General features: G+C 34.1%; 1 protein-coding gene across 2 annotated transcripts; it reads left to right on the forward strand.

Moving 5' to 3' along the window:
* Window positions 1-8,455: 8,455 nt before the first annotated feature.
* Window positions 8,456-21,254, forward strand: LOC135834712 (cationic amino acid transporter 3-like). 2 transcript variants are annotated; one of them, XM_065348672.1, is made up of 14 exons: window positions 8,456-8,815; window positions 13,622-13,850; window positions 13,956-14,084; window positions 14,151-14,306; window positions 14,461-14,565; window positions 14,671-14,841; window positions 18,219-18,343; window positions 18,596-18,690; window positions 18,800-18,939; window positions 19,040-19,142; window positions 19,244-19,404; window positions 19,487-19,653; window positions 19,779-19,887; window positions 19,983-21,254. In XM_065348672.1, the coding sequence occupies exons 1-14, from the start codon at window positions 8,810-8,812 to the stop codon at window positions 20,099-20,101; spliced, it is 1,815 nt and encodes a 604-aa protein (XP_065204744.1). In that variant the 5' UTR covers window positions 8,456-8,809; the 3' UTR covers window positions 20,102-21,254. The 2 variants fall into 2 exon arrangements, with proteins under 2 accessions (XP_065204744.1, XP_065204743.1); XM_065348671.1 differs by lacking the exon at window positions 8,456-8,815 and adding an exon at window positions 9,091-9,298.
* The last annotated feature ends 5,644 nt before the right edge of the window (window positions 21,255-26,898 follow it).

A 26,898-nucleotide genomic window follows, 5' to 3' on the forward strand; every position in this document is an offset into this window, starting at 1 on the left:
AATTTTGGTAAAGACATTTTAATCAGCATACAATTAGCCTAATTTTGGGCCTACGAACTCAAAAAAAAATATAAAGGGGCAAGATGCAACATCTTAGCATTATGTGTTGAATAAATTGCCTATGCTAGGGTATAAAATTTGCCTATGGTTGCCAAGGGCACCCAAACGTTTGAAGAAATGGCGGAAAATATGAAACTTATTTGCAGAAAAATTTACTAAATTGATAGAGAGATAAATAAATATTTTATTATTCGGTTCAGCGCATGAGGGCGCTATTCATGAATTTTTACAAACATATTGAAGAAGTTTGGGCTTGAGTCTTGAAAAAAACTTGCAATTTTTTTCATCAAAATAAATTAATTTTTGTGACAGATAGTCACAATGTCACATCTGTCAAAAAATAATTGTTTTTAATAAGTATCTACTTACATTCGATTTTCTGTCAAAAGATGAGTGTGAAAAAGTGAAACTAGGTACATGTAAGGCTGATTTAATTTAAAGGGCCCCAAATTTTTTTGGAGGGGTCCTAAAACTAACGTAAAAGTTTTTTTGGAGGAATATTTTTTTTCTAAAATTACCCAAGTACATTAAAACCTAAATTCAAAATTTGAATCAATTTGGCCTCAGGGATAAACTCAATCTTCGCAGATCAGATGAGGACCAAAGTCAGCAGGGAAGGAATAGATACTATGGCAGTCAGAATCTTTAATAGTCTCCCTCCTCAAATCAGAGATATTCATAATACTAAGTTATTTAAAAAATTCCTTCAAAAATGGCTAATTAAGGAGGCATTTTATTGTGTAGATGAGTTCCTGGGCAAACTATAACCCTCTATTGAATTATTTTATTTTTTATATTTATTACTTTATTTATTACTTCATTTCATTTTGTTTTGTTTTGTTTTATATCATTCATTTCATTTTATTGTATTGTTAATCATTGTAAAGTTGCTCTGTAGGCTCTATTGATGTAAATGACCATGTAAATGCCGCTTGCGGTACCTTACAATAAATTTGATTTGATTTGATTTGATTTGATTCCAGATATGCCTCAACAACTTAATTTTTAGAATTTTTGATCCCACTCCCCGAAGTTTTGAAGAAACTGAAACACAAATGAACCAAAGGGGAGCTGCTTTTGGATTTTGGAAAGTTCACTATTCTGCGTAAGTGAAAATTAGGTACAGGATAATACAGTAGGTATGACATAAAAGTAGTGCTCGGTGGCTTTTATTTCTAAGTGAAAAGAGCTAGCGAGATGAATGAAGTTGCGTTGAGTAAAAAAAAATAAGGGCTTTCAAAAGTGACCTTGAAAATTTCAGGCCCATGCACAAGGTGTCCACAAACAGCAAAACCGGTTTGATCAAAAAATTCAAACTGGTTTTTATTTGCGCAATGTATTCTACACACTAAGGCGACAAAAACGTGATATGAATTTTTTGAAACCGGTTCATTAATTTGCAACCAGTTATCAAAAAATACCCAAAAATTCTAGATAGCGAAAAAAGCTTGAAACGAAAGTTGCAGAGCGTGAAGATTACACAATTCTGCCTAATCACATTTTGAAACTGGTTCATTGGTTCACATTTGGCAACCAGTTTTTGACAATCACCTAATAATTGGAGGTAGAGAAAAAAAGCTTGGAACAAAAGTTGTAGAGCGTGAAAAATTGAACCATTTTCGCTGATCAGATTTAAAACCGGTTCATTAATTTGCAACCGGTTATCAAAAATTACCTAAAAATTCTAGATAGCGAAAAAAGCTTGAAACGAAAGTTGCAGAGCGTGAAGATTACACAATTCTGCCTAATCACATTTTGAAACTGGTTCATTGGTTCACATTTGGCAACCAGTTTTTGACAATCACCTAATAATTGGAGGTAGAGAAAAAAAGCTTGGAACAAAAGTTGTAGAGCGTGAAAAATTGAACCATTTTCGCTGATCAGATTTAAAACCGGTTCATTAATTTGCAACCGGTTATCAAAAATTACCTAAAAATTGGAGATCGTGAAAATGCTTGAATCAAAATTTGTAAAACGGTTCAATTTTTCACGCTCTACAACTTTTGTTTCAAGCTTCTTTCTATATCTCAAATTCTTAGGTGATTGTCAAAAACTGGTTGCTAAATGCAAACCAATGAACTGGTTTCAAAATCTGACTAGAGAAAATAGTTCAATTTTTCACACTTTACAACGTATGTTTCAAACTTGTTTCTTCATCTCCAATTTTTAGCCGATGGTCAAAACCATGGTTGCTAAAGGCGAACCAATGAACTGGTTTCAAAATCAGTTTCACAATCTCCAATTCTTAGGTAATTTTTGATAACCGGTTGCAGATTAATGAACCGGTTTTTAAATCTGATCAGGAAAAATGGTTCAATTTTTCACGCTCTACAACTTTTGTTTCAAGTTTTTTTCTATATCTCCAATTCTTAGGTGATTGTCAAAAACTGGTTGCTAAATGCGAACAAATGAACCGGTTTCAAAATGTGATTAGACAGAATTGTGTCATTTTCACGCTCTACAACTTTTGTTTCAAGCTTTTTTCTCTATCTACAATTTTTGGGTATTTTTTGTCCACTGGTTGCAAATTAATGAACCGGTTTCAAAAAATTCATATCACGTTTTTGTCACCTTAGTGTGTAGAATACATTGCGCTAATAAAAAACCAGTTTGGATTAATTGACCAAACTGGTTTTTCAATTTTTGGACACCCTGTGCATGGGTCTGAAATTTTCAAGGTTGCTTTTGAAAGCCCTTATTTTTTCCTACTCAAACTCAACGTCGCTTTATCTTGCTAGCTCTTTCCACTTAAAAATAAAAACCATCGAGCACTACTTTTGTGTCATACTGTATGTGTAATGGTTTTAAAAAATAAAAAATAAAAAATGACTAAAAAAAAGAAAAACAATGGAAAATAATCACTCGAAGCATCATGATCCTTAATTTTTAGAGTACATATAACAAACACGAATGGAGTAGTTATTGTTGCATTCTATGCATTATACTGTCTACATATATTTTACACATTCTACACTTTCTGCTCATTTTATTCATTCTACTACAAATTTTACATATTCTTTCCAATCGCTACCCCTCCCCCTTTCATGAGCCCCCCTCTCACACATTAAAAACTCTCCTACCACCTTGAATATCGTTCCAACAAGAAAAATCACGAAATAAAAGTTATTTCTTGAAAAATTTTCTACATTTTGGTTCTAACAAAAATTTCATTTGGCGCCACCCTTGGGCCCCAAATTCCCAAAAACCATTTCCAAAAAAAGTCAAAATCGTGTTTTTAACGTTTTTAGAATTCATTTTTCTCGCGCTTTGAGAATTATGAGTATTTCTGGAATTTTTCTGTTTAATTTTCATATTTTTAATACCTAAAAGCAGCTTTATGAATGGCCCGAGCGCAGCGAGGGCAAAAGTTTTGGAAAAATTTTGTGATTTTAAAAGTAGAACAATGCCAATTTTAAAGTAAGAATTCGGTTTTTCTGACCAAATCTATTCCAAATTTATAGTTTCAAGAAGCAAAACAGCAGTAATTTTGATGTGAAAAGTCAGATTATTCACCACTCTAGAACAAAAATATCTACTTTTCAAACACACTTATGAATAATTTTAGAAACAGAAAACAACAAATTAGGCCGAGCGAAGCGAGGGCAAAAGCTTTTGAAAAAAATAGATAGAGGAGAAGGTATAAAAAATATGGACCCCCCTCTAGCTTTTTGGCCTTAAAGGGTAGAAAAAATTATCAAAATATATACCATTCAAAAGGCCAAAGACTCTAGTATAAATTGTGTAAAAAAAATTTTTTGTTGTTGAAAACTCACGGAGAAATTTGAAATTTAGAAAAGTGACATAAAATGATACAAATATGGTCGCGGGTACAAATATGGGCCCCCTCAAAAAATGTATGCAAATTGCAGAAAATTGTACAAAAATTCATTTAAAGATGTTTTTTGATGCTTTATTGGACTTGTCTTCTTTGTTAATAACACCTTTCTTGGTATTCTAAAAACCATTGAGTCAAAATTGGATGAAAAAAAATTTAGGGGTCCATATTTATACCCATGCAAAAAATTGGCCAAGTTTATGAAAAATAAAAAAATCATAGTCCCATTTTCGACACTTTGGACTTGTCTTCTTTGTTAATAACACTTTTCTCGACATTCTAAAAAATATTGAATCAAAATTAGGTAAAAAAATTTAGGGGTCCATATTTATACCCATGCAAAAAATCGGCTCAGTTTATGAAAAATGAAAAAAATTATGAAAATCAGCTGAAGTAAAGACAAGTATGAAAGTATATTTTGAAAGTACATATTGTAAGCTACTTACTTCGCTAATAATTTTTTTCCAAACTTTATTTGTAGTTGATGAATTACCAAATGAAAAACTTGTAAAATTTTCCATTGGGAAGGAAATAATCCGCAAAAACAAACAATTGCTGATGAGAGGCACCCAAGTTTGTGTAGATCCAAAATAAGTACTTAATTGGATCATTGATACTACACTACTAGTATACTTTTTAGTACCCAGTATGACCATAGCGCTAGTAGTTGTACTCTAAACCATGGGGGGTCCATATTTGTACCTGGGTCCATAATTGTACCTTCTCCTCTAAGCATTTTGAAAATGTATTGGTGATTTTGTCGGCAAAATAATGATTTTTCCGACAAATTCTGACGTCACGGAGGAGTCGACTTGGACGACTGAGGCGAATACAGGACGATTTGGATGACTGAATTTTTGACTGTGGGGGGGGGGTGACTAGCCCACCACACCGCACCCCCTCCCTTCGCGACGTCACTGCGAAACAACTTATTTTGTGATTTTGTAAGGAGCAGATTCATGAGCCCAAGGTAACGTGTACAAATATGTCCGAGCGTAGGTCGCTTCAAGCTCGGATAACTATCCTTGAACTTTTGCCTATATAACCAAATGCAGGAACCATACTCGGGGTTCTTATTTTGTCAAATTGTGATTCTTGTCCAGGGGTTACCTGTAGTGCTTTTAGAAGGAATCCCTGCCAGTCGGCTTCACAGTCTGGACTTAGAATATTTTCCTAAAAAGTATAATGTGTTAACGTAAATTCTCTCACTAAGTTGGACTTAGAATATTTTCCTAAAAAGTATAATGTGTTAACGTAAATTCTCTCACTAAGTATGAGCCCCCTAGGTAGAACCACACTCCGCTGTAAACCTTGCTGTCTGGAGGCAAGACACCGTTCATCGGTAGCCACCGAGTTTGGCCCGCTGCTGGGTGCCTGTACCAAGGGGCAGAAAATAAAATAAAATAAATAAATAAATTGAAATTCTTGGCACCTTCTCCCGGGGCCGAGGATCCCTTGTGTGAGTTGTCCCGCATGAGTTGTGGTTTTCAGGTTTTTGGACTTGGGACTTTCAGCCATGTTGGGTGAAGTGAGCACGAGGTGGTCTGAGCGGCTGGTGAGGTTGGTGTTTAGGAGAAACGAGCAGTTTCAAAGTGCAGTATGATAGGAAAACTACAAAAAAAAAAAAGAAAGAAAGTATGAGCCCCCTTAAGGATGGTTCTGTGCTTTGTTTCAGTAATCGCGAGTGCTGTTTCGATGTTCGGTTCCTACCCCCAGTAATTGCCGGCTAAATCCCTTATGGAATTAGTCTGCCTGAATTCTGATGTGACCCACTGCGAGGTTAATATGTTTTGTATTTCAACATTAATCACGGTATGTCGATTAATTAATGGAATTTCGGAAGATTCCTCATTCGTTCCGGATCTTGAGGGTTTCGACCCATGGCAAAGTGTATCTACCACCAATAACCTGCGACGTGCTTAGTATTAGTAGCACCCAGATGAGCAGGTAACATGTACAGTGTTGAGGCGGGAGATGTACCCTAAATCCCGTCCGGGTTGCGTTCACCCGATCAAAATAAGGTAAAATGAATCATCCCCTTTATTTGATATGCTTAATCTTTCCTGAGTTGCACTAACTCCATTTAATATAACTGCACAATCAGCTTTACTACTAGTTTAGTATAGTATTAGGTTAAAACGCCTATTTATAAATTAATTATGACTTCGAACCCCATAATTAATACAAGTACGCAATTGTTTTATATAATTAATATAATTGGTAGAACGATTGTCTCGTGTTTTATTTCCACACGTTAATAAGAAATTATAATTATGTATGTGTATAAAGGATATTCGTAAAGATCAGTACAAGCACCTATTGAGCTAGCATGGTGCCTGAAAATAATCCCTTAGGAGTATTTATCAGAAAAATCATAGGTAGAGAATATTACTATAAAACCCACCAGATAGTATCTTTCTCAGACTTCCTCCCTTACCCGATAATTAAGGTAAACTACCAGTTGCGGATATCGACACCAGTTATGGATAATCATTTTGTGGCGCTCTATGTGGTCAAAAAAAAAAAAAAAAAAAAATGATATCTTTTTCTTTGTCATCTAGTTAACATGTGTACAACTTTACATCGTGATTCTCAACTTCAAAGTCCTAAAAAAAAAATTCTGAAATAAAAGTGAAAATTTTTTGGTGATTTTCGAAGTGTTTCATTTTGTGAAATTTTGAAAAAATGGAAAAAGGTAAATAAATTTGTTATTTTGTGCGGTTGATGGACTATTCTGATAGTAAATAAGTCAAAGAATCCGTTTTTGAGGGTTTCGAAATTTTTTGCGAATGTTTAGTCACATTGGTACATGCTTATTTGATGAGGTATAAAATGTGTGATAATTGAGCATGTTTTCAAATTTGGAGTACTAGTGTGGCTTAAACATTACTTATTTACAGTGTAGATACTATTTCCGGTAAATTTTTTTTCTAAATTTGAAAAAAAAATTTCTATCCTCAAGTGGTACTTATCCGCAACCGGGCCCCAAATTTTTTAGTTCAGACCTATCCTCAACCGGACTTTTATTTTCTAGATTAATTTAGAGAAAATAAACGCATTTGAGCGATATGGCCAGTTGAAATTTGATGTTCATCATTGAGAATGCTGATTTACTCACTTATTTTAGTGTTGTAAAAGCAAATTTCCCTTGAATTTTTTTTTTTTTTAATTTTCACAGCCTTGATTGTTCTTAATAACAACAAAATACGTTTCTTAGCAAAATAGCATCAAATTTGAACTTATTCCAGATGGGGCCCGGTTGCGGATAATGGATTTTTCTATCCGCAATTGGCAATTTTTTTTTTTTTCGAATAACTTTGAACCAAAACATTTTTTTTCTGTTCGGACAAGGTAGTATGTTAGTTTGGGGTGTATTCAACGCGTGTATTTTTTTTCATAAGAAATGGTTGAATTATCCGCAACCGGGCCTGAAGTCCGGTTGCGGAAAATTTGAGGGTTTTTTGAATGGCTCTGTAAAATAGAGGTTTCGATAAAAAAATTTGTTTTTCATATATTTTGTGCAGAAAGCTTCACTTAACACGTACAAACCATCAGATTGAAAAAAGGTTCAAAAGTGGGCCCAAAAAAAATTGTTGAAAAAACCTATCCACAACTGGTAGTTTACCTTACCAATATCACTTTATCAATTTTTCTTGTTGGAACAATTGATTCAAGGTGGTAGAAGAGTTTTTAATGTGTGGGAGGGAGCTCATGAAAGGGGGAGGGGTAGCGATTGGAATACGAGCTATAGATTCACTTGTTTCAATGTGAAAAGTAATAATCAATCATAAAATCGCGCTCGACGTCCAAATCGGCTGTATTTTTATTCAAAATAGCACAAAAACGCCGATTCGCGACTTTTCAAGCGCTTGTTGCAAGGGTTAGCGGGGGTCAAATGAAAAAACCAATTACGCCATTCGATTCGTCATCTCAAATCGCAACTTTTGAGTGTTACCCGTTTTCGGAAAAATTAGGTATTGGTACTTTTAAATTCAAAAAACAGCGTTTTTTCCCAAAATGACCCTACTTTGGGGGGGGGCACAGTTCCGCCGCAGGGGCACGTGGGAGGCTGAAAATTTTTCTGGGGTCATTTCAACTCAAAATCTCCATCATACTTCAATTTTAGCGAAATCGAAGACCGTAAATTTTTTCCGCTCCATCCTACTATACATGCCCTTGAAATATTAAACGCCTTTTTTAATTGTGGAAGAATACCGATACCGAATATTGAAAAACCGAAATAAAATCCATGTAGGTAATAATATTAAATACTTACAGATACCAAAAACCGAAATTTTGACTGTGAGAATTGTAAGATAACATTTGAGTTGGATCAACTATCTAGATCACGTTAAAACACAAATCGTAGGTATACCAATTCCAATTTGTATTCAAAATTCTGAATACAATTCATCAATTTTATCATAGTTATCTTTTTTACTAACGAGATTTTCGTATAAAAATTGTCACATGCCAGAGTATTGACACCTGTTAAAGCTGATGTAATGTGTTTTAGAACTTGCAAACACGTGGCTCGGGTTCGTACGTCATCATCACACACTCGGGCAAAATTTTAGCCGGAAGGCGACGTATGGGTAATTTAGTACGAATTGACTACAAAATATGATCACGCTGTAGATTTCACATCGAGGTAGTACTTCATGAGAATTATACGTACCTACGAGTACCTACATTATAAAAATTCGTGTCATGTCAATTCTAAAATTTAGTGTGTTTTTTCCACAAATGCGTAGTGTAAAATTGAGTTTGAATAATTGTGATTATTTTTGTGATAATTTTTCACCAACTTTTACGTTCAGTTAACTCGCTTGGTCTTATTTATATTTACGTACGATATTGGTGAAAAGTTCGATACGAGAAGCAACGTTTAAAATTAGGAATTCCATTATAGATATGTCGGTGAGTGTTTCTTTTCATTTAATTACCTAGTTAGTTTATGAATAGGTTGAAATTAATTACAGAATATAATCGTATGAATAAAAGATAGGTTAGGTTATCTATTAATAAGTAAAATTACTTTTTATTCGACAAATTGGTCCTTATCAACGATAGGTAATGCTTTGGTCGTGGATGAATAATTATACGAGATCCGGAACAATTTTATCATTGAAAAAGTAACTTTGTTCTCATTTCTCTTTCAATGCTCGCATTTTTTTATCAAAAAAAAAAAAATCGTAGAAAATGAGTCTGTTTTGTATACCTAGTAGGATAACGAAACGAAACGAAAATTGAAATCACGTGTTTTTGTTATCATTCTTCGTTACCTAGTTATTCTTATACGCCGGCTTACGTTAGCCTACCGTTAGATATTCTAAATACGTAGGTAATACACGCGAGTGTATTATTGTTTTGGCAAATGACATGGTGTGGGGAGAACGTACTGTAAGTATTTGTTTACATTCTCTAATAAGTAATGCTCCACATGCTGTCCTAGTGCCCGACTGGAGAACCCACTCGTGTATAGTCTGATAATCCATATTGTGCTAAATTCGATAGGTGCTTATTTATAAACCAACGAATAGGTTAGGTAAGGGGAAATCCAGTTCCCCTTCGATACTGATGACGTAATATAGCGACTTTTCGCGCCTTTTTTAAAACGATTATAGCGATAAAAGATAAGCAATGAGCGATTAGCCTCATTTTTAATTTTTTCTCGCTAAACTGGGATTTCGTTGACTTTGAAAATAATTTACGTAATTTTTCGAGGAAATTAAAAATATTCGGCATTATTTGGGGAAAATTCTGTACCTACTTTAATTAATTCAAATTTATCAAAAAGAGGGGATTCCTTGAATTTTTAGTTTGTCAATTTCGATAGGTAATGCCTAAAAATATCGTATGCCTCGTGTCTGATTCATTTTCGGATTAAAATACATACCTATAAGTACATATTTTTTTCAGACAAAAAAAAACAGAACTAGGTATCTAAGTGAATTTATCGCTGATATACAACATTTTGAAGTTTGAGTTTACAAAAATGTAGTTTTGAGGAAATTGTGTTTAAAGTTCAGTCTATGAAAGTCCAAGAAAAATAAAATTTACACTACCTAAAACACATTGTATAAATGAAGGATCAAAAAGCAAAAAAAAATACCTATCAAGAATTCAAATTTATGATTGAAAAAAAATGGTCACAATTTTTAGAGTGGGTTTAAACAGAAGCCAGCAGAACAAGGGATTGTGCCCTTCATCCCCTCCCCCTCAGAAAGATAAAATATTGGCCAAAATTTGGAAATTTTAGGGAAAGTTTAGAAGAAGTTGTGTAAATTGGAACAATCAACAAAAAAAAAATCACTTACCAAAAACCATCTTAGTCGGGAAGCCCGCTTAAGGATCTATTGCACCCCCTCCCCCCCTCGGCGACCCACTGGGACAACTTTTTTCTTAAAAAGGGAGTTCTAAGGAACATTTGTAGCCCTCGCACTCGAAAAAAAGTGGTTCCACTTACAAAATGGCGGTCATTTTGTTTGAAAGGTCAGCCAAAATTGCAGGCTTTGCATTCCAACATAGGATTTGCACAAAATTTTTCAGACCGTACAAGAGGAGATCGAAAGATCAGGCAAAAATTTATCACCTGTCAAAATTTCAAGTGCTAAAGTGCGTTTTTCGATTTTCGGTGAAATTTTGAAAATCAAATTTAGGCCAAAAATCAGGGAAAAAATCAAAATTTTACCAAATTGAGCTAGAAAGCTGAAATTTGAGATATATGTACCCTATTTTCGACCCGCCAAATAGATGGAAACTGTTTCAAACCGTTTTGAGCAGTTCTGGAGCCTCCAGCAGATTTTTGGAACTCGAAATTTCCACAAAATTTCATCAAATGGAGTTGGAAAGCTGAAATTTATTCTGCAAACTAATTTCAATGCGCAACGAAGTACTGCAGGTAAATTTCAAGTCGTTTCGGAGCTTCCAACCACTTTTGGAAAATTACTGGAGCCTCCAGCAGATTTCTGAAATTTTAAATTTTCACAAAATGTCATCAAATGGCGATGGAAAGCTGATATTTACTCTACACTCCAACTATAACACCCTCTGAAGACGACTTCAGGTGGTTTCAGGTCATTTTGAAGCCTCTAACGACTTTTTGAAAATTACTGGAGCCTCTAGTAGATTTTTGAAACTTGAAATTCCCGCAACATTTTATCAAAATGGAGTTTGAAGTCGACTACATGATGGTTTCAAATAGTTTTGAAGCCTCCGGCTACTTTTTGAAAATTTCAATTTTCCAAAAAATGCCATACAACCTTTCAAGAAGTCGCTGGAGGCTTCAAAACGATTCGAAATCCACCACCAGTCGACTTCGTAGCGTATTGAAATTAGTTTGCAGAATGAATTTCGACTTCCTATCTCTGTTTGATGAGATTTTGGGGGAATTTCAAATTTCAAAAATCTACTGGAGGCTCCAGTAATTTTTAAAAAATTGCTGGAGGCTCCAAAACGACTTGAAATCTCCTCTGCAGTTAACTTCGTATCGTATTGAAATTAGTTTGCAGAATAAATTTCGGCTATCTAACTCCATTTGATAAAATTTTGTGGGAATTTCGTATTCCAAAAATCTGCTGGAGGCTCCAGAACTGCTCAAAACGGTTTGAAACAGTTTCCAGTCGATTTGGCATGTCGAAAATAGGGTATATTCCAAATTTCAGCTTTTTTGGTCAATTTGGTAAAAATGTTGATTTTTCCCTCATTTTTGGCCTAAATTTGATTTTCAAAAATTCACCAAAAATCGAAAAAGGCACTTTATTACTTGAAATTTTGACAGGTGATAAATGTTTGCCTGAACTTCCGATCTGCCTTTGCACGATTTAAAAAATTTCGTGCAAGTCCTATGCTGGAACGCAAAATCTGCGATTTCGGCTGACCTGTCAATCAAAATGGCCGCCACTTCAAAACCATTTGAAACCACCATGCAATCGACTTCATATTGTATTCAAATTAGTTTGCGAAGTAAATTTCAGCTTGATAACTCAATTTGATAAAATGTTGTGGGAATTTCAAGTTTCAAAAATCTGGTAGAGACTCCAGTAATTTTCAAAAAGTCGCTGGAGGATCCAACATAACTGGAACCCATCTGAAGTTGTGTTCAGAGGGTGTTAAAATTGAAGTGCAGAGTAAATTTCGGCTTTCCATCTCCGTTTGATGAAATTTTGAAGAAATTTCAAGTTTCAAAAATCTACTGGAGGCTCCAGTAATTTTCAGAAAGTCGCTGAAGGCTCCAAAACGACTTGAAATCCACCTGCAGTTGACTTCGTGGTGCATTGGAATTAGTTCGCAGGGTAAATTTCGGCTTGGAATTTCGAGTTCCAAAAACCTGCTGGAGGCTCCAGAACTGCTCAAAACGGTTTGAAACAGTTTCCAGTCGATTTGGCATGTCGAAAATAGGATATATCCCAAATTTCAGCTTTCTTGGTCAATTTGGTAAAAATGTTGATTTTTCCCTCGGTTTTGACCTAAATTTGATTTTCAAAAATTCACCAATAATCGAAAAAGGCACTTTAGCACTTGAAATTTTGACAGGTGATAACCTTTTGTATGATCTTTCGATCTTCTCTTGTACGGTTTGGAAAATTTTGTGCAAGTCCTATGTTGGAACACAAAATCTGCGATTCCGGCTGACCTGTCGATCAAAATGGCCGCCATTTTGTATGTAGGACCACTTTTTTTTTTAGGACAAGGACTAGAAATGTTCCTGAGGACTTCCCCTTTAAGAAAAAAGTTGTATCGGAGGATCAACGTGTTGGTGCAATTGATCCTTGTGCGGGCTCCTCGACTAAAAATTTATCGTACAAAAGGAAATTTCTGAAAGAGCATAGTCAGGTAAAACAGGTACCCTGGTACCTACCTAATTTGGGTTTTCCCTCGAATTTTGAATTTAACCAGTGGAAGTTGTTTCTTATGGCCGTTGCCAACTTATGATAGGGGTCTAAAAACGCATACTTCTCTCATAAAATCTGAGAATATTTTGCAAAGAAATCGGCGTATCAGAATTTTGGGGTTTAATACATCAGAAAAAAAAATCTGAAAAAGGTTATCTAAAATTGAGACATTTTTCTTTTTAATCTCTCCTAGAAAATTTCATCTTCTGACTTATTAAGGTAGGATTTCTCACGTTGCATCACAAAATGCTTATTTATGAGCTCCTAAACAGCCTCCAGTCGACTCCCATCAACCCAGTGAAATTCCGAAACATGAAAGTTTTAGAACGCAATTGATAATCAAATTTCATCACATAGGTACCTAAGTACCTACTAAATTTATCACTGTGAACCATCGATAAATGATGGGTACAATTAATTCACGAACGTCATAAAAAAATAAGTCATCAGTCAACTTACCTACTCAATGTTATCTACCTATTTTAAAAACAGATAAAAATGTATATTTCTACTGGAATTTGATAAGGGAAATAATATTACAACGCATCTACTCGTACTCTACTTATTAAGTACCTAAGTACTAAGTATACATATTTGGGTTATCATGTTTTTTATCAGTAACTTCCTCGAATACTATTTTTATTCCGCGGATGAAAACCAACATGTGTCACACGATGAAAAAAAAAACAGCATTTAGGCCTACATATACCGAAATGTAAAAAAAAAATATATTATAGCAGGGGGCTTCAAATAAAATTGAACGTTGGAAATAATCAACCAAAAAAAAAACACACACCCACACATTCTGATATAATTTTTATTTTTTCAGAGAATTGGCAACTGGTTAAGTCAATTAACCAGGCGTAAAACAAACGCATTCGAAGGTGAAACCGAAGAAAAACTCGCTCGCGTCTTAGGACTACTGGATTTATCGTTCTTAGGAATTGGGTCGACCCTTGGCTTAGGAGTTTACGTTCTTGCAGGAGAAGTAGCATTAGAAGCAGGACCAGCTGTCACGATTTCATTTCTAATCGCTGCCATCGCGTCTGCTTTTGCTGGTAAGTGATGCGATGATTAGCTGAATAGAATTTTCAATTTATTACCTACTTATTCAAAATATAAAATAAATTTTAGTCAATAAGTAATTGGGTATTTATTTCAAGGTTTATGCTTTGCGGAGTTAGCATCACGAGTCCCCAAGGCAGGATCGGCGTATGTATATTGTTACGTCACTATTGGCGAGTTTGCAGCGTTTGCGATAGGATGGAATTTGATTTTGGAGTACACCATTGGTAGGTTTGTTTTTGATTTGCGAAATTTCATTATTATAATACTAATTCTTTGATTTAATTTTTCAGGTACGGCGGCTGTTGCAAAAGCGCTCAGTAAAGCTGTGGATTATTATGCCAACAATTTTATTAACAGCACGTTAACAAGTATACTTCCTATGAATATGCCTTTCATGGCACCTTATGTTGATTTATTCGCTTTTGGTCTTGTATCAACACCGACTGGTAAGATTGGTTTAAAATACCATTCACAGATTATTATGTGTACCTACCTACCTACCTACCTACCTACCTACCTACCTACCTACCTACCTACCTACCTACCTACCTACCTACCTACCTACCTATAGTACAAATTTGCTTTATCATCTGTCCACAGCATTGCTGGCTTTCGGTGCGAAAGAATCATCAGTAGTGAACAATATACTCACTCTAGTCAATATTTTAACTGTGTTGATTGTTATAATCGCCGGAATATTTAAAGGTTGGTATAGATAACTCATAAATATGTACCTGCATCACACGAGTAAATTCTCTGCTTCTATTTCGTATATTAAGTGAAAAATTAAAAAATTTGAAAATTTTACAGCTAATGCCAGTTACTGGGCTATATCAAAAAAGGATATACCAGCTGTAATCAGAGGTAAACAAGTTGAAGGCGGTTCAGGTGGGTTTTTACCTTTTGGGTGGAACGGAGTTCTTAAAGGAGCTGCCAGATGTTTTTTTGGATATGTTGGTTTTGATGTAATTGCGACCACAGGTAAGAAAAGGAGATTTGCAGATCTCTGAAATACTATTTTACCCAAACATAATTCCATACAAAAATCCCCCCTCCCCCAGGGAATCAAAGCCTTCCAAAATCAGTTTTTTGTCCTAAACTTCTAAAATATCAACTTTAATAGAGTAAAATGACCTCAGCGATCATTTCATCTCCTCTCGAATACCTATCAAATGAGCTATCGATCAATTTCCTAGCCCCAAGGGAGCTGGCGCTACGACCCCTCAAAGTTGTAAGAGGGTAAAATGACTTAAAGCCGACTGACGATAGGTAATCGTACCTACGACTAGTTGCTGTTGTGTTGTTTCCTAGAAATATCCCTTAGAGTATTTCTACTAAATACTCACCGGAATACCTCACATGCTCGGCTAGGGCGTGGATAGGAAAAGGTTGCTTTTACACTCTAAACATATGATCATACACACCATAAATAATGACAAGTTATACACAAGGATACTATTTAATGTGTGCAATATTAACAACACGTTACATGATTAGTACACTCGTATCTAATATACAAATATACTCGTTAACATGACACTTTCTTATAATTAAAGTACACACTTTGGTGTAGGTTTTTGGGTAAGTGATCTCCTACAACGAGGAGATCTAACTTACATACACTAACACATATACAGGTACTTACCCAGAGTGGCGACGAGTAGATCATCAATCCTTCTCGTCTATTAACTGATTACACTAAACACTAATTAAAACTAAAGCACTAAACATAACACTTAACACTCGAGAGTAAAAACTTATACTTAAATGACTGCATTAACCCATTAACTGTGAATAACATACCCGCGTGCACTCGGATACATTACTGGCGTTCTGTACTCTCGTCGCTTGGCTCATACGGCTAGCTGACGAGAATACAACGCAGTGTTGCCTTAGTGCAACGCAGTGTTACCATGTGGGCGAGCCCTATACATACCACGTACGGCATAGTAGTATATCACAAAGTGACGTTATTTTAATAATTTTACATTGTATGGCTTAGGATTTGGAATTGATCAAATAAATTCAAACTTGGGGAATGGGATTCTTTTGGAAGTTAGAGTTGACCCCTGGAGTGGAGAGGGTCAAAGTTGAAAATTACAGAAAGGTCATTTTTTGGTAGGGGCATATTATGGTTCCAAATGGATGAAAAAGGTCCAAAATCATGCCACTAATGTGGAAAACCCCTTGATAGCAATTATTTTTGGGTTCACTCATTTTTTTTTCCTTATTTGACTGGGCTAAGTGTTTCATTTTTAACGAAGATTGCGAAAAAGAATATTTTTTTGGCTAATAATTGCTAAAAATTCGTACTGTTCCCCAAAAATAGTCAGTCTTGCTTTTTACTTGAAATTGTCAAAATTCTCTGTTTTTTGCAAAAATTCTAAAAAGCTTTATTTTTTTCCAAAAATTGTCCAAAAGTTTGAAAAGTCACGATTTTTTACGTGAAATTGCCATAGTTGCAAAGAAAGATTTACCTACTGACCTACTTAATTTCTTATTCTCAAAAATTTATGATTTTTATCAAAATTATCAAATTTTTGCTTAAAATTTTTTTTCTTCAAAATTGTCAAAATCCTGCTGTTTGCCAAAAATTGTAAAAAAAATCCTCGCTTTTCAACAAAACTTCTAAAAATAGTCGTTTTTTCTGAAAATTTCGAATTTTTAAATTTTTTTTTTCAAAAAAGTTGTCCAAATGTCTCGTTTTTTTGTCAGAAATTGCTAAAATCCTTACTTTGCTGATGCCAAAAAATTGTCAAAAAGTCTCGATTTTTAATCAAATGCATAAATAGTGTTGAAACAGTTCAATAACTTCTCAAAATTAAATACATTTCAATTTGTAGAAATATTTTTACTCTGGTTTTTTTGTGATTTTTTTCTATAATAAGATATTTTGCTCGCATTTTTTGTCATTTTTTGGACTACGTTTAAATTATTTTTTGGTTACCTACTTTTTCGAACTTTTTCAGTCACAAAATTACGTTTTTAGGGAGAAAATTGAGCACGAGCCCTGAATGCTCTCGTTTCACTAGGGTCTGTTTACTTTTTATTTTCAAAATTCAAATTTTTAAAAACTCATCATTCGAATTCTGCAATGTTGGATCAAAAGAAGTAAACTAATTTTTTCAAACATTGTTTTTACCTCTCGAACCCCTAATTTTTGAAAGCTCTTGCTCTTGCTTCGCTAAGGTCAATTCTTATCTCTAAACTAAAAAAAATCCAGTTTGAAACTTCTGTCAAATTCAAAAACGAAAATAACAACTTTTTAATGAAGGAACCTTGGCAAAATTGCAATTTCATCTTTTATTTATTAAAATACCATCATTTTATTCGGTGAAATTGAATTTTTTTCTCATACTAGTGACCAAATTCTCTTCCTCCACTCCACTACTCCCAAAAAAAATCCAGTCATTTTCGTAAAAGTGAATAAAAAATTTTTTAAAAAACCAACTGCGAAAAAAACAGTAAGGAAAAGATTCGAGGGGGGTCAGGGATGTTAACTAAAATGGAAAAAAATGTCGGTGATTATTGATTTTGGTTAAAGGTTACTGTCAAATCCAAAAAAATACACCAGGGAGTAGGTACCTAATGAAATATGGAGGAAATTCGCCAAAGCTATATTAAAAAACGTTAAAAACCTGTAAAATTTGACCAAAAAAAAAAAAAAAACATTAAATGATTAAAATAATATACCTTATTAGGAACTGAAAATTACTTCAAATTAATGAAATTTTGGTCAAATTCAACTAACGTGCAAAAAAAGTGTTGAAAACGTGTTAAAACAAGGTAGAAATGCTCAAAAAAGTCTATTACCAAAATCACTCAACATCGCCAAAATGGGACAATAATTTTTTTTTAATTTAACAGAATTCAGCAAAAATTACGTGAATAATTTCTGAAATTTCTTTCAACACATGTTGACGTTGAGACTTGAAAAAATCTCTAAAATCATCAAAAAAAAAGGATGACATTTCAATAAAAGTAGTAAAAATTTTGACAAAATTGTTGGTATAAAATATCAACAAAATTGCTAGAAAACGTGCATAAAAGCGCCAAAGTTGATCAAAGCTCATTAATTTTCATAAACTTTGACAAAAATTGAAAATCAACTGTAGCAATTTTTTTCCAAAATGTGTCCTTCTTCAGACCTCATATCCCCCCCCCCCAGAGCTACTTTGGAGACTACAATATTGGGGTAACTTTCAACTGAAACTGAAGGTCTCTACTGAATTTGGTCGAAGTTTGCCTCTTTTTTAAGGGGAGGGGGGGAGATCCACCCTAATGACCAGTTTTTACTCGTACATTGTTAAAGTGAATATCATTCGTCATTTGAAAAATACCATTGTGAATGATTTCAGGAGAAGAAGCCAAAAATCCAAAACGTAATGTTCCATTGGCTCTTATCATTTCTTTGGTGGTTATTTTCATGGCCTACTTTGGTATTGCAACTGTTATTACCATGTTAATTCCATATTACGCGCAAGTAAGTAAAAGTATCAATAGTTTTATCAACTCACTTTGCTCCTCTTCTTCCTAAATCACTCTATCTAATTAGTTCATCTTGTAAATCCAGGAGTTGCAACTAGTCATAAGAATGAGTAATGAGATTTTCATACTTTATCTCATATCTCTTCTTTTTCAATTGCCTATTCATTTTATTCATCTCGGAACTTAATACTTAGGTACCTATTTTTCGGAATCAAAAATAATTTCAAAATTTCGTGCTTGATTTCAGGATAAAGATAAATCATTAATTATAGCTTTTGAAGATAAATTACCTGTCATAGCCGTTATTGTAGGAATTGGAGCTATGTCTGCGTTGTCGGCCAGGTACATACATACCTACATTTACCTATGTAATTTTGTATTGAATATGCAAAGGCACATTTTAATATTTATCTGTAAAATTTTACCGAGACTGTATTTTGTCCTTTCATAGTTTGCTTGGAGCTATTTTCCCTTTGCCAAGAATTTTATATTCTATGGCCAATGATGGATTACTTTTCAGTAGTTTTACCAATGTCAATAAGTTCACAAGAACTCCTCTCATTGCTACAGTAGTATCTGGTGTACTATCGGGTAAAAAAAACAGACATTTTATTCTGTACTTAGACTATAATTATTGTATTAATTCCTTATTGCAGTTTTCAATATCAAATTTCTATGTATTTTCCGATAGGAATATTTGCCGCAGTGTTCAATTTAGATGCATTGACGGAATTGATGTCATTAGGCACTTTGTTGGCGTATTCGATTGTTGCTTTGTGCATTCTTATTATAAGGTAATGATATTTTTGGTCCCGTATTTCCCATATAGGAATTTGAAGATAATTAATTTTGAATTATATTTGTTTTCTAAACACCCAATAATGATTGTTTTTAGATACAAAGAGGTTGAAAACAAAGTACATGGGTCACCGAACTCATCACCGAGAAATAGGAATTCAGAATCGAATCATTTTTGGTCCGCTGTGAAAGCTTTGAGCAATAGAAACCCTACAGCAAGGTCTGAAAAAATGACACAGTGGTTACTGTTTTTCTCCAGTAAGTAAACTTTTCTCTAAATAAAACCCCAGCTCTTTCCTTCTTTATATGTTGAGAGAATTAAACGTGAGTTTTGTTTCAGTGATTTTCATTACGATGTTGTGTTTTATATTGGTTAATGGCAATACCATCTTTGAGCACGAAAGTGCCTTGTTTCATGGACTGATAATTGGACTGTCAATTTTATGTATTCTGTGTTTCATTATCATTTGCTGGCAACCCCAAAATAATGCATTTGCTTCATTCAAGGCACGTTTTATTTATTATTTTATTACTATTTTTTTTTAAATCACAAAGTTATTAAAATTTTCATATTATTTACACTACAATTTTTCAAAATAAAAATAACTTGGTTGTTTTCGGTATGTTGGCAGGTTCCTCTGGTGCCATTGGTGCCTATTTGCAGCATATTCATGAATATATACCTCATGATGACTTTCCAAGGGATGACGTGGGTTTTATTCATTATCTGGTTGATAGTAGGTGAGATAATGGTGAAACATCTTGACGTTGAGAATCGCAGAAAAACTGGACTATTACCATTTTAATTTGATTTTTTTTCTTGCGCATTTCTACAGGTTTTGCTATCTACTTTTTTTATTCGTTGAACCACAGTGTTGAAGGTAACACACGTAGAAATATTCAGACTGATGGTTACGCTGAAGTACCTTTGAATTGTGATAACACTCAAATGTGAGAATACGTACTTGCCAAGAGTAATATTAATTGAGGACATTTGTACTGATATTACCAAAAAAATAATGTTGTGATGTTATTTTTTAATTCGTTCTGTCGATGTCAATTCGTTTTTTATTAATACTCATTTGTAACTTTTTACTCAAGTACTTGTAAGTTACTTATTTTTACCTCAATTATTTTTCTTTATGTGTACTTAAGGTTTGAGTTGAGTAACAGATTTTGACCAAATTTAGCAGAAATCTTTATTTCAAGTTACTCTCAACATTTTTTTAGCTCTGAACGTGCCTTCAGAGGGGAGATTTGTGCCCTCAAAAAGGGACATTTTCGAAAAAATCATGGTTTGTTCGCTCCTGTTGCAACACAACCTGTTTTGGGAAAAATGGCCCAGCCTTATAAATGAAAATATTCTACGTTATTTCCGTCAAATTCCAAAACCACTCTTAGGGTTCTACTAAGTGTTTGGAATATGTAATTCCCAAATCGCTTATTTTTGGATGAATTCGTGTTTTGAAAATTTTTTCTTGGCAAATATTTCGTATTTATTATGCTAAAATATTTAAAAATCATTCCTGAAACTGGGGAAATATTTTAGAACGCAGTGGTGCCAATTTTTATATTTTTACCGATTTCAAAAAATTAGTAAAAAACTAATGAAATTTTTTCAATTTTTTGAAATCGGTGAAAATGATCAAAAAATTGGCACCACTGCGTTCCAAAATACTTCCTCAGTTTTGCCAAAAAAAAAGAAAATCAAAACACAAATTTGTGCAAAAATGAACGATTTGGAAATTTTCAACCGCTCAGTAGAACCCTAAAAGTGGACTTGAATTTTCATGAATAACAGCATACATCAACGTAAAATCTCAAATACTTTCATTTAAGACTGGGCCATTATTCCCAAAACAGGTTGTGTAGCAACAAGAGCGAAAAAACCACGATTTTTCCGAAAATTCTTCTTCTTTAAGGGTCCAAATCTAAACTACAGGGGCACATCCGGAGCTAAAATGTTCTGTGGATAACTTTCAACTTAGAATGAAGGTCTCTGCTGAATTTGGTCACAGTTCGACGACTCTTTTTTGCGATCCATCCTTATGAATTTATTTTCTGAGACCAACCGGCTGCAATAATTCATTTTTTGTACTGAAAATAAACCTAACATGAATCAATTTAATGGATCGTTTCATTTACATAATTATAACAGGCACGTCAATGCAATCTATATGAATGTATAGTAGAATGAAATGCCTACTTCGATGTTTTCAGGAGCTGCGAAACCAAGTTATCTGCATCGAATGTCGAATGAAGTTGGTAATGTGCGAGATAATACAGGCTGATCCTATTTTTAAATTTATATGGCGCAGTATTGTAAAGTCACAAGATGCTTGTTCTTGTTTGAAGCATTACAAATTGTTAATCTGGAGGGGATGAAGAATTTTGATTATGTTTTAATTTTTTTTGAAATTTAATAAAATTAGAATTATGTTTCTTTCAAGCCTGAAGCATTTTGATGCATACCTACTCTTTTCAAAAATACAACTTGAATTTAAATTTAAGCTGAATTTTTTTGAGAGCTTTCTTCATTAGGGCAATGCATAGATGAACCATGTACATATCTCTTGTCATACTTGGGTTATTCCACGTCAATTCGACCAAGAAGTGTTAAGGGGGATCGGCGATTTTTTTGAAATTTTTCCTGTGAATAGACCTATCGAAGGGATGACCAATGACGCAAATCGCTGCCCTCTAGCCCTTTATTAAAGGTTGCTAGGGGGTGTCAAAGTTTTCAGTTAACTTTGAATATCATTCATTTCAGCAGGGGATTAATCAATAACTGCGATACCTACCAAAATGGAATTGTTTCCAATAGTTAGTAGTTTTGAAAGGCTTTTTGGTGATGTCATAAAAATCAGTGTTGCCACTTTTTTTCCTACAAAAAATTAGCTCGAAAAGTTTCAAAACGTAGTTTTCATATCGTTCCCACTCTCAAAAATTCTGAAAAAAAAAATATATTATGGTCAACTATTTATGCTGAACAACGTATTAAAAAATTGAGATGGCATTATCTCGTAAAGTTGACTTTAAAAAATTGAAAATCTGCGAAAAAATGCGATTTTTTTATTTAAAACGTGAAAAAAAGTTTTGATTGGTGAAGTTGACTCATTTGACCACTATTTTTACGTATCCGTTGAAAAAGTTGGAAAACCCCTTTCACTCGATAAAATGAACTCATCACAAAAAAATCAAAATTCGAAAAAATTCAATTTTTAATTGCAAACATCAAAAAAAAAAATTAAATATTCAGTTGTCTTATTTTGACCTTTCTCTGACGTAAGTATTTCATGAAAAAGTTGATAAAAATCACACTAATAGGTAGCAAAAAAAAATTGAAATTCGTTTATTTTTTTTATTTTTTCGAATTTTGATGTTAGAACGTTAGAAAAATGATCATGAGGTACCTATTACGTGTTATGAATTATTTTTGCAGATGATGACTAACGCTAGGCATATGTTTAAAATTCCACTAAAAAAATATAATATTAAAATAAAGGAAGTGGGTATTCCGTATTGATACGTTAGTATATACATTGACCCATTACCTGATATAATTTTTCTACATCGTTCTGCTATCTAATTTTTGATAACGCTATAAATAAAGAACATAGAACAATCTAATACGTAGACAATATGTCATGTAATTACAAACCCATTAATCATTATTTAGTTAAAAACCCCCATCGCTAATTTTTCGCGAAAAAAATCCCAAAATCTTAGAATGATGAAAATGACGTGACTTCATTGTCATTTTGAAAACTACCTACATAAATGTTTAATCATTGCTTGTTGAAAATGCTGGTAAGCCCAACGACATAGAATACGGAGAGAGAATGAGTCTGTATACTTTACAATAAAAGGGCAAATTATACGTACATGGAGGCCCATAACTTAGAAAAAGTTTAGCGTTTTAATGTTTGCTCGAAATATCTCAAACGAAATGAGTCTCGGTTTTTCTGAAAACCCAATTTCTTGCGAGGGAAAAACACAGTAAAAGCTTTGTTCATTTTCAAATTTCTTTCGAGCAAAATAACTATTGAGGATAAGGGGGGGGGATACAGGGATCAGTTTCGTAATGCGTTGAGCCCCTGAACAAATTTTAAAAGCCTCTATTCACCTTTAGGTACCTACTTTATAACTTTCATGCGACGTTTTGTTAAGTATCTTTTTTCAAGGTCGAATTCTGATGTCAGTGTGGGAATAGGTAATCTTCTTTTAGGAGCCCAAATTTTTAAAAAATCGACTTATTTTCAATATAAGACATAGAAACACGAGTGAATACTAAGTTTCGAGAGAAAAAAATATCATAAAATCCAGAAATTCAAAATCACTCGATATTTAGAAATTCAGCTTCCTGTGAATTAGTCGGGGAGCCCGCATAAGGATCTATTGCACCCCCCGTCGATCCTCCGGGACGACTTTTTTCTTAAAGAGGGAGTCCTAAGGAACATTTCTAGCCCTTATTGTCTTCAAAAAAAAAGTGGCCCTACTTATAAAATGGCAGCCATTTTGATTGACAGGTCAGCTGAAATCGCAGATTTTGCGTTTCAACATGGGACCTGCACGAAATTTTTTAAACCGTACGAAGGTAGATCGGAAGATCAGGCAAAAAATTATCACCTGTCAAAATTTCAAGTGTTAAAGTGCCTTTTTTGATTTCTGGTAAATTTTTGAAAATAAAATTTTCATGAGCCAAAAATGAGGGAAAAATCAAAATTTTACCAAATTGTTCAAGAAAGCTGAAATTTGGAATATACCCTATTTTTGACGTACCAAATCGATTGGAAACTGTTTCAAACCGTTTTAAGCAGTTCTGGAGCCTCCAGCACATTTTTGAAACTCGAAATTCCCACAAAATTTCATCAAAATGGAGTTGGAAAGCCGAAATTCATTCTGCAAACTAATTTCAATACGCTATGAAGTCAACTGCAGGTAGATTTCTAGTCGTTTTGGAGCCTCCAGCGACTTTTTGAAAATTACTGGAGCCTCCAGTAGATTTTTGAAAATTGAAATTCCCTCAAAATTTCATCAAACGGAGATGGAAAGCCGAAATTTACTCTGCACTTCGATTTTAACACCCTCTGAACACGACTACAGGTGGGTTCAAGTTAATTTGGAGCCTCCAGTGACTTTTTGAAAATTACTGGAGTCTCCACCAGATTTTTGAAACTTGAAATTCCCACAACATTTTATCAAATACAGTTAGCAAGCTGAAAGGAGGAGTATCGATAAGGCAATTTTTTGGCCCCAGACAGTTATTGACTGAACCACTCTTAAAATGTTGTAATAAATGTACGAAATACGAATGCGTGGTTAGCCAGTGGTCCCCAAAGTTGTGAATAGAAAAATAATTTTTGGAATCACTGAGTATGATTTTCAAAAACTTTTTCAACGTAAAATATCTGTTTGAACCCGTTAAACATTATACGAGGCAATTTTTCCATTTTCGACCCTCGGGGGCAGAAATTGGGGGGTTTTAATTTTTGAAAAATTTTGGAACCATCATTTTGAACCTACCCCTTTGAACCCCACTGAAAAGCTTTTTACAGTTCATTAGTATGTGAAAGACCTCCAACCTACCAAATTTTGAGCTCAATAAAATGTTGCGCTGATACTCAGAAATTCAAATTTCCATTTTTTTGTAATTTGGATTTTTTGGGAACCCCTGGATAGCTGGAAACCTGCGATTTGCGCCAAACGTAACGTTTTGAGGAATATATTCAATAATCTAGGTGAAAAAATTTAATTAAGCTCCCTGTATATTCGTAATTTTGAACCCTTTTTTTAGAGCCCTCCACTTTGGGCACCCCTGAAAAAGGCGATTATGCATATTTTTTCAAATAAATTGAAGAATTTACATTTGAAACACACTAGCAAGAGCTCGATAATTTTTCACTCGACTTTACCAGTAACTTTCAAAATTGAGCTTTTTTGGGCCAAATTCTGAGATTTTACTTCGTTGAAATAGTCGCTGGAGGCTCCAAAACGACTTGGAATCCACCAGCAGTCGACTTCGTAGCGTATTGAAATTAGTTTGCAGAATGAATTTCGGCTTTCCATTTCCAATTGATGGAATTTTGAGGAAATTTCAAGTTTCAAAAATCTGCTGGAGGCTCCAAAACGACTTGAAATCCACCTGCAGTCGACTTCGTGGTGTATTGAAATTAGTTCGCAGGGTAAGTTTCAGCTTTCCAACTCCATTTTGATGAAATTTTGTGGGAATCTCGAGTTTCCAAAATCTGCTGGAGGCTCCAGAAGTGCTCAAAACGGTTTGAAACAGTTTCCAATCGATTTGGCATGTCGAAAATAGGGTATATCCCAAATTTCAGCTTTCTTGAACATTTTGGTAAAATTTTGATGTTTTCCCTCATTTTTGGCTCAAATTTGATTTTCAAAAATTCACCAAAAATCGAAAAAGGCACTTTAGCACTTGAAATTTTGCCTGATCGTTCGATGTACTTTTGTACGGTTTAAAAAATTTCGTGCAAGTCCCATGTTGGAACGCAAAATCTGCCATTTTGTAAGTATGGCCGCTTTTTTTTAGGACAAGGGCTAGAAATGTTTCAGAGGACTCACCCTTTAAAAAAAAAGTTGTCCCGGAGGATCGACGGGGGATGCAATAGATCCTTATGCGGGCTCCCCGACTATATGATCACGTTCAGACGGTCCAAAGTTAATTATGGACAGTTTTTATGACACTTTTTGAAATTTTGCGATTTCCAAAATATAACCTGAAGCTCTCAAAACGGCTTGAAACCATCTACAATCGACTCAGTATGTTTAAATTAAGGTGTACAGTAAATTTAAGCTTTTTTACGACTTCCCTGAGTAAAATTTTGACGAATTTTCATCTCTCAAAAATGTTCTGGAGGCTTCAAAACTGCTCAAAATGGCTCGAAATTATTTTAAATCGATTCGGGTGGTTAAAAATAAGGTTTATTCCAAATTTCAGCATTCCAGATCAATTTGGTGAAATTTTGATTTTTTTTTCGTTTTTGACCCTTTGATTTTTTAAAATTCGCCAAAAATTGAAAAGTGCACTTCAGTTCTTAAAATTTTGGCTTTGTGATGTACATGTATTTTTGTATGCTCTTTTCTTTTGACTTACTATTTGTTGGGTCAGATTCAAAAATTTCTCTGCTAGCTGAAATACCTCTCTTGGGAATGATTATTTTTGAATTTAAAAAAAAAAAGGATTTCTAGTAATTTTAGAGCATCTAACAGATTTTTGAATTTTTCAGCCCATTTATTCATGATTGAAAATTGCACCCAAATTGGATGAAATCTAAAAATCCACTAAAGATTCCACGATTGCTCCAAACCCACCAGCAATCGATTCAAAATGTCAAAAAATTTCACTTTCCTCCTCAATTTTATAAAAACATCGATTTTTTTCATGAAAATTATACCAAATTAAATTTTTTAAAAATTCGCTGAAAATCGTAAAATGAAATTCAACACCAAGAAAATTTGACCAGATAATGTAGGTATTTTTGGATGCTTCCTGATTTTCATATTATGACCAGTCCAATTGAATTTCTGCTGCTGGTTGAGATAAACCCTCCTTGCCAGGATCGGGGGAGGGGGAGAAAGGGAGCAATGAGCATGATACCAAGATACTTGGCAACCTTACATCGTATTATAACCTCTCAAAACCAATATGAACCAGAGCCAGTATGTCAATATCAACAAAACACTCTTCATACAATTATTTCTATCCCTAAATTGAATAATTATCACAAA

Source organism: Planococcus citri, chromosome 2 (genome assembly GCF_950023065.1).
Source record: "Planococcus citri chromosome 2, ihPlaCitr1.1, whole genome shotgun sequence".
Lineage (NCBI taxonomy): Eukaryota > Metazoa > Arthropoda > Insecta > Hemiptera > Pseudococcidae > Planococcus > Planococcus citri.

Excerpts from the sequence above, each read along its gene's own strand:
- LOC135834712 (XM_065348671.1), top strand. The coding sequence starts at position 9,278 with ATGGTGTGGGGAGAACGTACT. Across the intron at positions 13,851-13,955 it reads CATCGCGTCTGCTTTTGCTG|GTTTATGCTTTGCGGAGTTA; the intron begins GTAAGTGATGCG and ends ATTTATTTCAAG. Across the intron at positions 18,940-19,039 it reads AGTATCTGGTGTACTATCGG|GAATATTTGCCGCAGTGTTC; the intron begins GTAAAAAAAACA and ends ATTTTCCGATAG.